Source organism: Rattus norvegicus, chromosome X (genome assembly GCF_021556685.1).
Source record: "Rattus norvegicus strain SHRSP/BbbUtx chromosome X, alternate assembly SHRSP_T2T, whole genome shotgun sequence".
In the NCBI taxonomy this organism is placed as follows: domain Eukaryota; kingdom Metazoa; phylum Chordata; class Mammalia; order Rodentia; family Muridae; genus Rattus; species Rattus norvegicus.
The window spans coordinates 110,240,871-110,258,344 of NC_141554.1; the positions used below are offsets into that span (position 1 = coordinate 110,240,871).

The 17,474-nt window shown below is 36.8% G+C and overlaps 1 protein-coding gene across 2 annotated transcripts in view; it reads left to right on the forward strand.

The window, feature by feature from the left end:
- Il1rapl2 (interleukin 1 receptor accessory protein-like 2) overlaps positions 1-17,474 on the forward strand; it is a 1,310,993-nt gene that overhangs the window by 618,990 nt on the left and 674,529 nt on the right. For both annotated transcript variants that reach the window (NM_001166342.3, XM_087599348.1), the window contains 1 exon segment: positions 3,745-4,018. In NM_001166342.3, coding sequence (NP_001159814.1) covers positions 3,745-4,018 — 274 coding nt within the window.

Consider the following 17,474-nt stretch of genomic DNA (forward strand, 5'->3'; position numbering starts at 1 on the left):
AGTTGTTAATGTTGGAATCATATCTTCTTACAAGGATTCATACACCTTCCCGGGGCTTCATTTTTTTAAGATAGGTAAGTATGACAGTGAGAAACGTGATTATAGAATGAATGAACTGCCTTGCTGCAGTCACCTACGGTATTTTACACGAGACTTTACTAGTTTACACCCCTGGAGTTCTTCTTGTGGCAAAATAAACTACATGAATGACACAATGTCCATGTATACCGCCTGTACATCCCTTGTTTTGAAACATCACATCAAGATCCACAAACACATACCTGTTTACTTGGGTTTTTATTTGAGATTGGAATAAAGATTATTAATATAGAGCCCTGAACTTTAGTGGCTTTCTTTGCTCCGTTATAATTGGTTTGGAAAACTTCAATATTAAATCATTTTCTGCCAAGAAGACCAAATCAAAGATAATAATTTTTGAGCCTTCCAGAGATCTAAATCAAGGTGGTAAGCATGCGACTTTAAGGAGACACCATTTTATATTTTCAATCTGTTTTTCTGTAATAAACTTTGCCAACTGCAGAATCTCACCATTTGAGGAAAACAGTGGCCTGTGGTGCCTCTCTTCACACTTGTAATGAATCAGAGAGACCCAGTTATAGAATCACCTGTGAGAGAATCCAGTCTATATGGAAAACACTTCACTGAAGCCCTGTGGGAAGTCTGCTTCCAGAGCTGCCACTGGAATTGTGAACAGAAGAGGGCTGGAAGGTTCTGTGAGTTGGATGCTAGGTTGATGAGGTAAAGCTCACAGGCTAGCCTCCTCTGGGGGCTTCTGTGTAGACTACACAGTTCCACCATGTAAACTCCTTGGCTATAGCATGCACACTTGCCAGGTTCACCACAGATGCATCTCTTCAGCTATTTTGTATGGATGTTCAGCATGCAAATGACTCTGGACATTTGATGTGTTATTACCATCTCTTTGTAGCATCAATGTAACTTACACTTGTGATTCCTGGTGGCACTTGAAAATTCAGTCATGTGTGACCGATTGTTGCTTTTTTTTTTTGTGATCTTCTGACATCTCTGTGCTTCTTGCTAAATCTTAAGATTTCAGTTCTTTAATCCTGGCATCACACCTGATTTTTTCAGGCCTTGAACTTCATGCTATACTTTTTAGTTGCTTTCAGTCTTTCCAAATCTAAAAATAAATGTACTATATCTTATGCCACCCATTCCTTTCCCTCAGGTGAACAGCTAAGAATAGAAATTCAATAAAAACAAATCAAACCACCTTGTTAGAATCTAGTAGTGGCCTAATGATCTAAAGATATAAAGCTACAAAACCTTAACTCATGGAAATAGATTTCTCCTAGTGTGTTTTCTAGAGAAAAAAATTGGTATCAGGAAAGTCTTCAGAATTCTTAGCATCATATCCTTTGTCCATCTTATAGGAAAAGGTCCTTTAGGTCAGTTGGAGTAGGTCATGGTCCAATCATATATTGTGAATATTAAAAATGAAGAAATTAACAGAATGAAGATCAGAGATTGTATTTCCTCCTAGTTGCTAAATTTCTGGTTTGTTTGTTTGTTTTTGGCTGTTGTCTACCTTCTTTATAAATACGTCTACCCCTGATGCCTAAAAGAGGGGAAGAAGAAGCAGTAAAGGACCAAACATCTACTAAACTAAATGCAATGGATTCAGGAGGTATTCAAAATGAAATGAATTCTCGGTGTGTTTTCAAGGTCTCTGTGATAAAGCTAATTGTAATGGCATTTAAATGCCACAAATTGTTCTTGGGCATGACTTCTGTGATTCAGAAGAAATATTTTTATTATCTTCAATGGTAACAATGCCTTATACTTTACAGGCAAAACCAGCCTGCTAAGATTGGGAAACTAACTTACCTTGAGCTTGCAGCGGTCTATATTATATAATGGAGAGCTTAGAGCTGGAAAGCAAATGAAAACCATCTTTTTTTCTATCAAGATTGTAATTACACAATTTGAGATTATTTTCCAACTCAAATTTGTTAATGCAAAAACAATTACTGTTCCGACACTTCACTACTTGAGAGTTTGTCCTAAAAGCCTATATGAACCAGGGTAGTCAAAATAGGAAAGCATGCTTAGGTTGTAAATCAATTTTAGAACACTCCCATAACCTGCAAAAGGCCATGGGTTTGCTCTGCAAAATCATACAACAACTATACAAAAGAAACCATGGAGTTTTAGGCTATGCCTGTCGTTGACAATCTAATGAAGTGCAGTCTAAAATCTCCCAAGAAAAATATGCCTATATGAATAGGCACATTATGTTGCCAACAGTCTAAAGCTTATTAGGGCACCTTTCCCTGGAGTGCCCTTGAACCCTAGTTCAATAACCCTTCATATAGAGAAAGTGAAACTTTGAAGTATGATAGTTATTACGTTTGAGCATTGCATTTGGCTGAAAGCTTCCTGTCAACTGAGGTTAAAAGATTAAACACAGTGGTCTACAAAGTTCCCAACATCTGAAAAAGGAAACAGACCAGCCTACAGAATCATAAGCAAAAAAGAATCATTTTAAAATCGAAAAATTTGCACATTTTTATGATATAATTATAAAGAGGAATCAGGTAATATAAAAGGAGAGCATCAATTGATGGAATTCCTGAAAAACCAGTAGGCATTCAAAGGTATGACTCCTATGCTAGTTGTACTGAGTACCATACCAAATTGGATTCTGCATCTATTTCTAACCCTCTGTAAAAAGAGATTTTCTATGTCTCTATTTCTTTAATACCAGATTTATTTACCCAGTATTATCTAATTAAAACTGACATTAATATAATATATCCCTATGAGCATATAGCACCCGAGTAGCAAAGGAGGCCTAAGTGCATAAAGAGAGAGCAACTATATTTAAATATCTGCTATTAATAGGATATATGTGTGTGTGTGTGTGTGTGCGTGTGTGTGTGCGTGCATGCGTGTGTGTGTGTATTTATTAGGGAGTAATTAGTTTAGGTGTCCATCACTTACCATCTCAGTATTGCTTTCTCAACAGCAAGTAAATCACACAGTGGCTATTCTCACAATTATGGACATAGGTTGTATAAAGTAGGGGTTGAGAATATATGTAGTCTCTGGTCAGATATTGGATTCTAACCATTTATTAGCTCTGTGGTCTTGGGTAGGGTCTTTTTAACTGAACCTCGGCGTTCTCATCAGTAAAGTACAAATATAAGTGTTAATATCCAGGACTGGGCCTGGTATGGGCCTGGTCTGGGGAGGGTCTTCTTAGTACTACTTGTCGTATAAGACTCCTATCTAACAGTCAGAATGACCTGGAAGTGGTATGCCAGTGTCACACTAGCAGGCTAGGTTCATATAATCTCACAGAGAACAGATTTTCTGGTTAACCGGAGTGATTCACTTGGCGGGCCACCCTACTACTGTGCAGTCCCAGGATAATCATGTAGGCATGTGTGGCGTGCTAGGGAGCCTTGTATCTGTGTCTGTATGTGTGTGTGTGTGAACTTAGCTAGCAGATTGTTTTACCTAAAAGTTGCTGTTGCTGTAGAGGATAGGAAAATGTTTTAAGGACACAGAGCTAGAGAATCATCTATGCATACGTACTAAAGTCAGAGGAAGATGCTGGGGTGTCTCCTCCACTGGGACGATTGATTAAAGCCATCTCTAAAGCTCTGACTCATAGAACGTCCCATATACACAATGGCAGGCATTGCTGTTGTTATAAAGGATGCTCCTCACATCACACCTTGTCTTGTTTTCTTTCAGTGGATGGCTGCATCGATTGGTCGGTGGATCTCAAGACCTACATGGCTTTGGCAGGTGAACCTGTCCGAGTGAAATGTGCGCTTTTCTACAGTTATATCCGCACCAACTATAGCATGGCCCAGAGTACCGGGCTCCGGCTCATGTGGTACAGAAACAAAGGGGACTTGGAAGAGCCCATCATCTTTTCAGAGGTCAGGATGAGCAAAGAGGAAGATGCCATATGGTTTCACTCAGCTGAGGCACAAGACAGTGGATTCTACACTTGTGTTCTAAGGTAAGTATCATATAAAATGATGTTCAGCCAAGTGCCTTGCAGTCTTTTGTTTTGGAATGTTCTGTTGGAATGGTGGCTGGCGTGACACACATTATGTAGCAAGCAGCTGAAGAACTTCAGTAGACACAATTTCAGTGACTGATTAGAAATGAATACCAGATTCTTATCAGATTGTCACAGGCAGGACTCCTATTTACTGTGTATGTTTCATTAGTTTAGAATATTGTATGACTCATTTCTTTCCTAACTCCACCCCTTCTCTGGGGTCTTATAGTAATAATTATTTCACCACAGAGGCAATTGACTCAATGATCTTGGTGCCTGGCCATGGAACTGAGCTCACATATAATTTAGGCCAAGATCTTGCCTCTCTCGTCGATGGAAAGTAGCTTCAAATGCTCTCCAGAAACTTTGCAGCAAATGAACTGTTACTATCCACATAATTTGCAAAATGAGCTTAACTCTACTCTGTCTAGCCATTCAACATAAAACTGAATAAGCAAACACTGGGTCATCCTGAAGTTCTGAGTCCCATTGTCTGAAGATTTAACAGATCTAACTCTTGCCATAAATTTACAATAAGAAGCAATCTGTTTTACCTTAGAGGCTCCATGGTATGATGGCCCTCCACAGCCCAGCATTATGATCTAGGAGCTAGCATTTCAGATAGAGACTGCATTAGGTATTAAAGTACATAGCTGAAGTGACCTTTAACTCACCTTTCAATTCTGCCATCTTCACCAGGGACCTGCACTCTACTATTTGATTTTAACTTCTTGGAAATACAGACCCTTTCTATTTTTGTCCCAGGTGTAAAGCTATGCCACTTCTTCATCAAAAGCACTTGGAACTCCCTGGTGAGTCCTCATTGTTCTAAAGGCCAAGAGAACAAGGTAGTGTATAAATAGAGAAAGCTCCTGAAGCCTTAGGATCACTTTTGTGCACATGTGCAAGGGAGTACTGAGAGGAACAGACAGAGAGGTTAGTTCCTTTTGAAGGTAAGCTGAATCCCCATGGTCATGGCAAAAAGCAGCAATCATTTATACTGATTCTTTAGTGATAGGCAGTATACTCTACTTGTGCAGCTCATGGCACAACTGAGAAATAGATATTATTCACCTCTTTAAAGACTGACATTGTATTTTCCAAGACGTCACTACTTTTTGCCTGCTTGCCCCTTATTAATCCTTACCACCCCTGAAGCCTGCCAATCAAAAGTATTTCTTTTTTCTTCTAATCTATGTGCTTTTGGTTCTATTGTTTTCATAAATGTATACCTCCTTTACAAAACATTATCCCACTATACAAAGGTTCTTGACTGGAATAATAAACTGGTTATTGATTACTGCCTCTACTATACAAAGGCCCTCAATCTTGCTGTCTTCTTTCTTTCCCTTTCTTCCCTTTTTCAAGCCTTACTCTTAGCAAAATTCCATCATCATAATACATATCAAGGTTACAAATAATCAATTTGATATGACTATTGGTATTGACTTTGATCACCTGATTCGTCTCTACTGGAAAGAGAAAAAAAAAAACAATTCCTTTTCTTAAATCTCCTGGAACTGTCGTGCATATGAAAGTGACTTGAACCTGTTGCATTTCTGCTTAAGCCTCCCCAGTGTTAGGATTATAGGCTTGTACTATTACACCAAGCTTCTTACTATAGCCTTGGAAGAAAGTCATTATTTACAACCCATCCTTAGAAGTGTCGAAATATATTCCACTCTCTTCACAAGAGAATATTGGTATAAATTATATTTCTTTCCTATAGGAGTTTGGTTTCTCCTCTCCGTTTTATGTATTCAGTCAGTTGCTTTCTATCATGTATATTTATATTATGCAGTACAACTCCACTTCTTTTCTTTGTTGAAATCTCTTAAATTTAGAAATTGGAAGTGGCTTCAGATGGCTCCTGTTTCCTTTTGGTATAAGCGCATCTTTGCTGGTTGGTTTTTCTTTCTATAATTAGTTCCTTGCATTACTGAAAGATGCTCCAGACTTACTTTGTATACATGCTGTCATAGACTGACACTCACGAGTCCATTTTCTTTAGAGCCCAAACTCTTTGTAGTAGAGCCTAGACCAGACTAGAGGACCCATCATTTGTAAGCTAGGTATAATGAATGCTAGATTGTTTTTGCTTCTATGTTTTTACCTCCCAGTGTATTCACTTTTAAGAAAGCTATGCACTGTGGTTTTCTCTCTCCCTCTCCCTCTCCCTCCCCCTCCCCCTCTTCCTCTCCCTCCCCCTCCCCTCCCCCTGTCTCCCTCCCTCCCCCTCCCCCTCCTTCACCTCTCTCTCTCTCTCTCTCTCTCTCTCTCTCTCTCTCTCTCTCTCTCTCTCTCTGTGTATGTGTGTGTATGTGTGTGTGTGTGTGTGTGTGTGTGTGTGATGTTTGAGATTAAATCCATAGTTTTCTATATTCTAGACAATTAATTTACTGCTGAGCTACATCCTTGGCCTAAGCATTGTGGTATTTTGTTACAATTCTCTTGATACTGCAGAAATATTCTAGAGGTTCTAGAGATCTTCAGTGTCCCTATATCTTTCCCACAATGGTCCCCTCTTTCTAATTCACAACCAATTGGCTTTGAATATAACTTTTATTGATACCATCTGAGCCAGTGGCTCCTTGGCTGCAGGTAGTTCAGTATCAGAAGCTTAGACTTAAACGTAATTGGCAAATCCTTCCATTTGTGCAGCAGGCCCTAGGGAACAAAGAAAAAGTTGGGATGAGTAACACTTTGGAATAATAACCCCCATAAGTTTCTTGGTAAGGCTCACAAAAGTTTGGGAACCATCATTCTACAGGAATCTACCAGTCTTATTAACTCAGAGAAATAGAAATTATTCTAGAACAAAATATAATCACACACACACACACACGCACGCACGTACACACACATGCACACACACACACCCCTAAGAGTAGAACCCATCACTTTTTATGCTAATGTAAAAGGCCTTAAAAATTAATATTCTAGTATATGACAGTGGCATAGGTAGCAGTTGTTGGTAAAAAAATAAATCTGCTTTTCTAATCTTAATAGTAGCCACTCCAAATATGTGCCAAGTGATAATATCTGGTAATGTAGATGGATGCAGTAAAATTTATGGCTATCAAAAATTATTTTTAAATTGACAATGTCAACATTCATTCAAAATTCCAAATTTAGTGTCAACTTAAGATAATTCTTAATGATTTATCCATGCTTATTGACTTCATTAAAAATCATTCTGTAGGCTTTATTGGATTTAAGATTCAAGATATGAAGCATGTAGTACTATTTTCTAATTACAGGAAGTTATTTACTATTTGAGATCTTTCAGTAACTTAACTAGTTAATCATTTAAAATTGTCATTGTTCAATCTCAGAAAATAGATAAGCTAATACCAGAGGAAAAGTAGAGGACTGAAGTATATTTTGGCCGACAGGCAGTGTTAATCCAAAAATTGTTTCCTGATCTCTCCACTTTTGTCCTTTCAATTAAGATTCTCAATGCTGTGAAATGATGAAATCTATCTTATTTGACACCAAATATCACACTCACCAATGATGCATGAGGTGATTTAATCTATAGATGAAGTTGTAATCCAATAATTTCAGAGTGAATTTATGCATGTTGAAAAGAATGAGGGAATATAAATGGATATCTGTAGAAATCTTCAAATTTTTGGGTAGCCTTAGCCAAATACAGATAACCAGTTGTAGGCAGAAAAAAATTATGATCACTATTGAGAAATAATCACACAAAATTAGGAGGGAACATTTTTGTTAGATGGGACTATACCTTAGATATTCCTTTTAATAATCAACAAAACAACTGGAGTCTCAAAACCTTAATGTATTACAAGTTTCTTCCATATAATCCCTTGACATGTTTATTCAATCAAGAAGCATGACATTTGTTTTGATGTTCCAATTGTGATTTATTAAGTTATATTTGAGTAGGTATTATACTAGAAAGCCATACCATCAAAAAAAATGAAGAGAATAGGACTATTAAAGTAAAATATGTAATATGTTGTTAATTCTTGAATATCTATAATTAGTGTATGGTAATTCAGTATATTGTCTTGATTTCTGAGTATGTTTGCATCATTCTATTATCTAAAAGAAGAACTAAATATAAATATATAGTAAATTTGTGTGATTTTTGCTCTTATAGTATTCACTTCATGCAATATAGCAATAAAAGCTATGTCTTATAAAAAGTGATTGTGCTAGTCTATCTCAGACACTAAGAAATAGTTTTTATCACCTTCTACCCTCGTGGCTTCCTCTCTACCATGGTTACCAAGAGATTTTCAAGGACATCGAACATTTCTCATAATTCAATTCCAGCCTAACTATTGATCCTTGCAAAGTTAAGTGTCAACAAGTCGGTTGCCTGGGTAGCAATTTCCAGGCGAGCAGATAGTTTCTTGTTGGAAAAATGAAAGCCTAAGTCTTATAGAATTAATTGACCCCAGAAAAGTTCAAGATTGTCCAGCAGGATCTTGAGACAGTAGCAATATCTTATTTGGTCCATGTAGGATGAAATGAAATGCAATTACTTATTTTTGACCTATTTTCTATTACAAGTATGAGACTTTGCTTTAATTGTTTTCATAATAATTATGTGTAAATGATTCCATAGCTGACTGACAATTATTTTTTGACATTCAAAATTTGATAATGAACTGGTTTATAAAATTATATATAACCTAAAATAGCAAAAACATAGCAATTGTACTTTGTTTCACCCCATTTACAGCAAATTAGATATGCTGCAGCTTAGAAAATATTATGAAATTATTATACATTAGCTGTATAACTCACAGATATAACCACTCTATTGTATAGTATTAATGAAATTCAGCTCTATTCAGTTTGTTTATTAGACAGAAGCATGTGTTTATGTTTTTATTGAGTTAGCAGGATTTTTACTTCATAAAATTAATAGATTACATTTTATAAATATAAATGAAAATTGATTTTAAGCAGTCATTGGTAAGCTGGATAATACTGGTGTGTATTTCTACTTTTAGTTTCGTGCCTTGTGTCATACACAATCTTTAGGGAATTGCTGCTTTATAGTTATTTTTATAAGAATTAAGGTTTTAACCTATTCTGTACACTGGAAAATTAAAATCTACTCAGGAACAAAAAGAATAACATACAAAATGTGCTAGAACACCTGAAATAGAGTATTGAAGGTTGTTATTTCATTTCTATTCTCTTGCTTCCATACCCTATTTTTCTATATCCTATTTCCAATAATTCAATGATGCCAAGACATTGAGGTAACTCACAATTTTGCACTGTCTCTTTTTTCTCACCTAGAATATTTAAATATAGTAATGGTTATAAGCAGTGGTTATAATCATTTCTGTATATACCATCTGGATTGCTTTTTCCCTTTTTCCCTTTATCTTATTTGCTGGGGAAAAGCACAACGCTCTTTGAGCCTACTCCTTCAACTGTGCTGTGCTACCTCTATTCTGGCTGCTTATTTTGACTGAAGGGAGGTATGACAATATTTACTGGTTTTAATTTAAGTGAATTATCATGACCTTCAAATGGATCCTTGATGTTTCTCAGTGGTCATACTATGTATTCTTGGTTCAGTTTTCCCTCTGCTTAAATAACCACTTTATGTTTTCCTGCCTGTCCCACACCTACTGCACATCATTCCAACTGTTTCCCACTTCCTGACCCCCCCAAAAAAAGAAAAGAAAGAAAAAGAAAGAAAAAAACAGGAAAGAACTTTATGTACCTGTCTATTGGCATCTATATCTACTTAAACTCCCCACAGTCTATTACTATGCATTGATTACTAAGGCTCTTCACATCATTTGTCCAAGATCATCCTTGGTTGCCTACTTGAGTCTATCATCTGACTGCTTCTCTTTCCTGACTGTATAACTAAATGTATGTGATTCTTTACATAGTAAATTATACCATAATAAAAAATGTGTTGGTACCCATGTTTTTTTTAGCCTCATCACTTACCTAACTAAGCTGCTTTTATCAAACTTTACAATGACTTAAACTGACCAAGTAAGCTCAATCAGTCAACAGGGTCTCGAGGAAGGGAGTAAGGATTGAAAAAAGAAAAGACAGTTAGACAACATTATGACATGATTCCAGACAGTTCTGAAGCTGACGATGAAGCTGAAGTGGGTTTATTTTTTTTCCAGTCTGCCTTAATATCATTCTAAATACATACAAAGAATAGGGTCACTGTTAAGTCAAGGAACAAACAAAGTATAAATAAAATAGTCAAGGAACAAACAAGGCAATAAACAAAGTCTCATGGTCGCTGTGCCTAGGGGCTTATCAAGATGACTAAGATCTTGATCCTACTTCTTTGTCCTAGCCCAATGTCAAATTCCTGCCAAATTCCTAGAAGGGGCACCCAAAGCGTTCCACACTAAATGATGCTAATTCCAATGAACCCAGTAAGTTTAAAGTCCTCTGATGACTTGACCTATCAGTATATTTGGCATACCTGACCTTCTACTTCTTTTTGACAACATTCTTTATCCTAATTCTAGACTGACCTTCTCCTTGGTGCATTTTGTCATTCTTCCCTAAGTTATTTTCTTGGCACTTCTTATTTTTCTTAACCAATTAATGTTACATAGGTCAGTATTTCTGTGGCTTCTGGTTTTTAAAAAGAGATCATATAATCTAAGTATTGGAGAAAATTTTCCAAAGTTTTAAGTTCTGAGAGACCTTTCTTCTCCTAACAGCAAATAGCTTCATTTTGCAAACTCTGAGTGGGTTCTAACACTAACAGTAGCCTAAACAGTGATAGCATAATCCTCTTAAAACATAGCTGGAGAAGGTTTAGTGTGAGTTAAAGTGGAGCAGAAGAATAAACAATCTCATGGCAGTATAATAGATAGGAAATTACTCATCTACTCCAGCTTATATTTGAACAGTTAGACTAAAGTCAAATGTTGCATCAATGTGTGTATTCAGGAATCAACCTCAGCTTATTTGTTTCACTATCTCTTGGAATGTCTAGGAAAGATACTTTGGTCAATATAGGAGTTCTTACTGCTAAGTATAGTGTACTAAAATAGTATTCTGCAAGGAAATTTCTACTGCTATAAATTTGTGTTTCTTCTCCAACTTTCTTCCCAAAACAGAAGAAGAAAACATGGAAACCAAAAATATTATATGAAATGTAGTCTCAGGCATGAAATGTAATTCCTACAAACATATTCATTAGAACCAAGGGAAAAAATTAATGGATTTCTGATAAAAGTATTGGCAAGTTGGCACTTGTATATAGTTGTAACACTGTGATGCTGTTTTATTCATTGCTACGAACATCATTATATTGACTTTGTAGCTAAGGGTCTGTAGCTAAGGCACTTCACTTCCTATCCTGGAGCAATTACTTCTCATCTCTGTGGCCATGGACAGTTTTAAGTTCAAGCAGTAGAGTCACAGCTTCAAACCTGTGAACTGTGGATTGTGATTCCAATATTATCAAAGTGACTGACAAATATGAATTGCTGTGTCTTGCTTTCTTCACATGGAAAATGAAAACTACCCATTCAATAGACATTTTTAATACTTGTGTTAGGTATTGAGTATTTGTATTTCCTGGCATGCATGTAAGTGCCTCCTCTTATTCTAGATTATGAGAAACATGCAAATAACAAAAATACTTCCAAAATGCTATGGGCAATATTGAGGTGAGCCTAAAAAAGGTCATTTTTACAGGAACACCATAGAAACTGCTTTCATTTAGATGGGCAGGACAGTTTCTCAGAGAAAATGATGCTTAAGATGAGATCTGAAGTAAAAGAAGGAGCAAGTCTTTTTGAAGTTCTTTGTGGGAGAGAGTCCCTGTAAACAAACAATAAATGGAAAGGTCATGGAATGGAATCAGGCATCATTTATTTTTGTAGTTTTGTGCTTGCTTTTTGTTCTTTGGAAGCAGATTTCTTATATTCAAGGAATTCAGAGGACATGGTTTACACACACTGCTGGAATCTCTGGAAAGTAAATCAGGAGCAGGTAGAAAGCCACAACATTTGAGGCAGAAGATAGTGGGAAGGTACTGAAGCTGTGGTAGTGAATGCACAGAATGATAAAATGAAAAGAAAACATAGTGTGCAAAGAATATGGCTTGGAATACAGTGCACATGCACAGCAGAGGAAGGAGAAAGGAAAATTGACAGCCTCAGAATACAGAATATCAGACTCAGTGTCTAGACATGATTGTTAAACATTTCTCCAATGAAAACTTAAAACCCCAAAGAAAGAAGTTGTTGACAATACTAAAAGATAAAAAGAACTTCCATGATTTTGGTTCAGCAGAATACATACTATAAAAATCCTCACATTATTGAAAGTGTTACACATATTCAATCCAGTTTCTATCAAAATTTCACTAACATTCCTCACAGAAATGTTTTTAAAACTCCAAAACTCACATGGAAACACAGAAAACCTCAAACAGTAGAAGACCCCCCTAGCAAAACGAGCAGTGCTGTAGGCATCATAATATCTGACTTCAAACAATACTCAGGCCCATTAAACAAAACAAGCATGGTACTAGCACAAAACAAACAGTTGAAACAACTAAGATAGAATATCCAGAAATAAGGTGAAGCAAATACAATCATCTGCATCTTGAGAAAGGCACTAAATATAATTAGGAAAAACCCACTTTAACAATAGAAGAGGTAATTGGAAAATTGGATATCTATATGTATAGAAATATTAGAGCCTATCTCTACCCCATATAAAAATCAGGTAAAATGAATAAAACAGCAATGTAAAATTTGTCTTTGAAGCTAGTAGAAATCTTAATCTAGGAATAGATAAGGATTTTTTGCTAGTTATAAATCATAATGTAAATATCCACTATACATGATATCTGCTAAGTAACCCAAAAGGGTCATGACCCCACAGGTTGAGAACCATTGTACTAGATGGTAAAAAAGTTGATTAATGGGCAATTCCTATCCTGATAAGTGAGACAGAAGACTTGAAGAAAGACAGGGATCAGAGTATACATCTCAAAGAAGGCTGACAAGAATTTAGCACCAATGTTCACTTAGAGTTCTCCATACAGTATTTTCTTTCTATATCCACTACCACCACTGCTATAATTGCAAGCAAAATTTCATTATAAGACATCATTACCAAATGAATATCATGTAAAACTCTCAGATCCATGAGGTAAGGCATACTATTAGGGAGGATTAAAAAAAACCCATAAACATAAAATCTGGTACTTATAAAGATTAAAAAGAATTAATCAAGTCATTGTTTTTAATAGCCGAGAATTACTCCATTGTATAAATGTACCACATTTTCTGTTAAAAAGAATTTTAGGAAGTCATTGCTTTTAATAGCTGAGTAGTACTCTATTGTATAAACGGACCACATTTTCTGTACCCATTCCTCTGTAGAAGGACATATGGGTTCTTCCCAGCTTCTGCCTATAATAAGTAAGGCTGCTATGAACATAGTGGAGCATGTGCCCCTGTTTTGTTATATGTTGGAGCATCATTTGCACAGGAGTGGTATAGCTGCGTCCTCAGGTAGTTCCATGTCCAATTTTCTGAGGAATGGTTGTACCAGTCTGCAATCCCACCAACACATCCTCGCCAGCATGTATCGTCACCGGAGTTTTTGATCTTAGCCATTCTGACTGGTGTGAGGTTGAATCTTAGGGTTGTTTTGTTTCCCTGATGATTAAGGATGTTGAACATTTCTTTCATGAAATTCTTAAGCAAATGGTTGGAACTAGAAAATATCATCCTGAGTGAGGTAACCCAAACATGAAAGAACTCACATGGTATGCACTCATTGATAAGTGAATATTAGCCCTAAAGCTCAGAATACCCAAGATACAATTTACAGACCATATGAAGCTCAAGAAGAAGGAAGACCAAAGTGTGAATGATTCTTAGGAGCGGGAACAGAATACTCAAGGGAGGAAATGCGGAGACAAAATGTGCAGTAGACAGTGAAGGAAAGGCCATCCAGAGACTGCTCCACCTGGAGATCCATCCCATATACAGTCAGTAAACCCAGACACTATTGCAGATGCTAAGAAGTGCATGCTGATGAGGGCCTGATATAGCTGTCTCCTGAAAGGTTCTGCCAGAGCCTGTCAAATAGAAAGGCGATGCTCTCAGCCAACCATTGGACTGAGAACTTGGTCCCCAATGGAGGACGTAGAGAAAGGATTGAAGGAGCTAAAGGGGTTTGCAATCCTATTGGAAGAACAACATCAACCAACCAGACACCCCAGAGCTCCCAGGGACTAAACCACCAACCAAAGAGTACACACTGAGCAATCCGTGGATTCAGCAGCATATGTAACAGAGGATGACCTTGTTGGGCATCAATGGGAGGAGCCATCCTTGGTTCCATGAAGACTTGATGCCCCAGTGTAGGGGAATGCTAGGACAGGGAGTTTGGAGGGAATGGGTGAGTGGTTGGGGGAGCACCCTCATAGACGCAGGGGAGAAGGTTGGGATAGGGGGTTTCTGGAGAGGAAACCTGGAAAGGGGATAGCATTTGAAATGTAAATAAAGAAAATATCCAATAAAAGAAGATGAACTGGGCAATATCCCTTCTGCCTTTCTGTTTCTACTTTGGGGAATTATTTGAGGAGCACTAGCATTTACTCTTCTTTGAAAAACAATAAAGGTTAAAAAGGCTTGCCCAGTGATGCAGCTGAGATTTGGGCAGCTGTTTCAGATTGCAGAGTTCAGACACAAATCAGCTTGCTCTCCTTTCTTCTCATTTAGTACTCATTCTTTGTAGGAACCTATCCTTCTGTATCATGACAAAAGAGTTGCACTTATGTTAATTTATGTCAGCATAATGTTCTGTGGTCCTATTTACAGTTTTCTTGGTGCACAGTGTGGTCTTGTAATAAAAGCAGAATCCTACAGATGAGAGATGAACAACAGAGGGCAGTAGAATAGAGATAATAAGTTTATGCAAAGTAAGGATCAAGTCCAAACAGGATTTTTCAGAAATAGAATCAGTTTTTGTTTTATAATGTCAAAAATACTGTGGTCATTTCTTTTCAGTTTCCAAACTTTATGAACTTTCTACAAAAGTGTTTTAAAGATGCTTTTCATTGAGAATCTTTGTAGGAGGTATGTCCTAAACAGCAGTTGCTGTTGTTGTTGTTATTGTTGTTGTTGAAACAAGTTCTCATATTTTAGTGCTGTCTAGCTTGGAATTCACTATGTAGGCAAGGTTTTGCTCAAAACAACAGAGTCCCACCTGCCTCTGGTTCCTAAGTATTGAGATTAAAGGCAGGTGCCACAATGCCTGGATTATTCTTTATTTTTGACTATTTACTCTAAATTCTACATATCCAAACTATAAGATTTACAATAAATTCAAGAAACATATTCACCAGCATATCACATGATGGTGGATTAAATATAATTATAGGTTATGACTATACAGTTTATGTTTGTCTAAGAACTCACTGGTTCACATAGTACACATATATGTTCCTTTATTCATCTCAAAGTTGCAAAGATTAATAATGAAAGAGAAATGATAAGTCTTCATTCCTAACTTCGGGTGTTTAGTTTTAATAAAAGGTATGTTTTCACTCAAGATTAGTTTGGCTGTTAGGCATCAATTACGTAAGAAACAACTCTCTGTAGAGTGTCTTCTGTATAAAACGTTCTAAAGTGAGCAAAAGCAAACAACAAGGTCTCTAATTTCTAACAGATCAAAAGAATCTGCAGCATGCCTACAAATTATAATCAAGCAAACACAATTCAGAACATACTTTCTTATTTGATTCAACACAGAAAACATAATCTAGCAACTAAGAGAAATTTAAATGTTGGGATATCTAAACATTTCCTGTGCTTCTTTAAACATCAAAGTGGGAGCTCTAACTCCCAACAATACAAAGACTATGTGAGTTTTAAAATTTTATTTAGTTTTAATTTTACTTTCACTCTCAGCAACCAGAAAAGGGTGTGGAATCCCATGGAGTTTGGGTATAGGCCATTGTCAACACCTAAGCATGGGTGCTGAAAGCCAAACTCATGTCTTCCGGAGGAGCAGCAAGTACTTTCAACAGCCAAATCATCTCCCCAGCCTCATATATCTTACTTATAAGCATTCCTTTCTAATATAATTTGTTTAAACTCCTTTTTTGCTCATTAGTCTCATTCACTGTATGATAACCATCCAAGACTGATATGATGTCTCAAGAAAAGACAGCAATTGACCTAAAGGATTAGTGACATCTAAGTAGTATCTGAGATTCATGATTGTTGAAACAGAGTCAAAGTAGATAGAGCAAGGAGGTAGTAAAACATGGCCATGCACCAGGAAAAATGGAAGGTAACTTTCATTGGAACATGGGCTTCTCAAGGTCTTTGTTCTTAATGTAAACCACACAATAATTAACCTTTATCTAATGGAGGCTTCAGATAGCATTGGAGCTTCTTAGAAAGGAAACTAAACAAAGAGCTAATGTATAATTTGACCTGTAGTTAGGCAATAGAGCATGCTTATAACAGATGATGGCCACATGGAGAAAATGTGTATTTAAGGGACACTTATTAAGGACAAGCAATGCTCACCTCAGCATTGTTAACCAGAGCATATATTCCAACACATACTCTTAAGGATGAGGACCAATTTGCATGGAATTGACCTGACTCTCTATAGTGCATAACAGTCCCCTCTTGGCAAGATAAGTTGGTTGTTATTTGATGGGGATGGCCCAGATCTATTACCGTGAAACAACAAAAGTCAAGGGTAATGTACAGGTCTACCCTGCAGTGCTGAATGCAATAAAATGAAACCAAGGTTAATATGGAGCTACGTATACTCATTAGGTCAGATCATAGTCTTCAAATGTAAGGCAACATATGCTTACTTGTATATAAAGAGATATTCGGTATTTGATTTTTAATGCTATTACCCTGATCTCCTCTTGATGTCTTTTCCTTGATTCCCCTTAAGGAAAGACTTTGCTCATGCTTTATGTCACATTCTTCTTATTCTCAGAGAGGAAGTGTCTTTAAAAAAAAACAACTGAATCTACAGCTTACTTCACAGGCTCTTCACACTTAGAGTGGACTTTCCATAAATGTCATTTGCTGACTGGCTGACACTATCAGGTCACTGAAGTCTGGAGGTATTTAAGTTACTCATACAAGTCTGTTTTTTGTTTGTTTGCTTGGTCGGTTGGTTGTTGTTTTTTGTTTTGTTTGGATACCAGGCTGACTTCTAATTTGCTGTGTAGTTAAGGATGCTTAACTTGGGAACTTTTGATCCCCCTGCCACAACCTTCCTAGTGTTGGGAATGCAAGGGTAATATCACATTCGGTTTCTGTAGTAGTGAGGTTCAAACCTAGGGTCTTCTGCATACTTGGCAAACACACTACTGAGTTACAAGGCATGTTCCTTACGATCTGTGTAAAACTTACCATGCAGA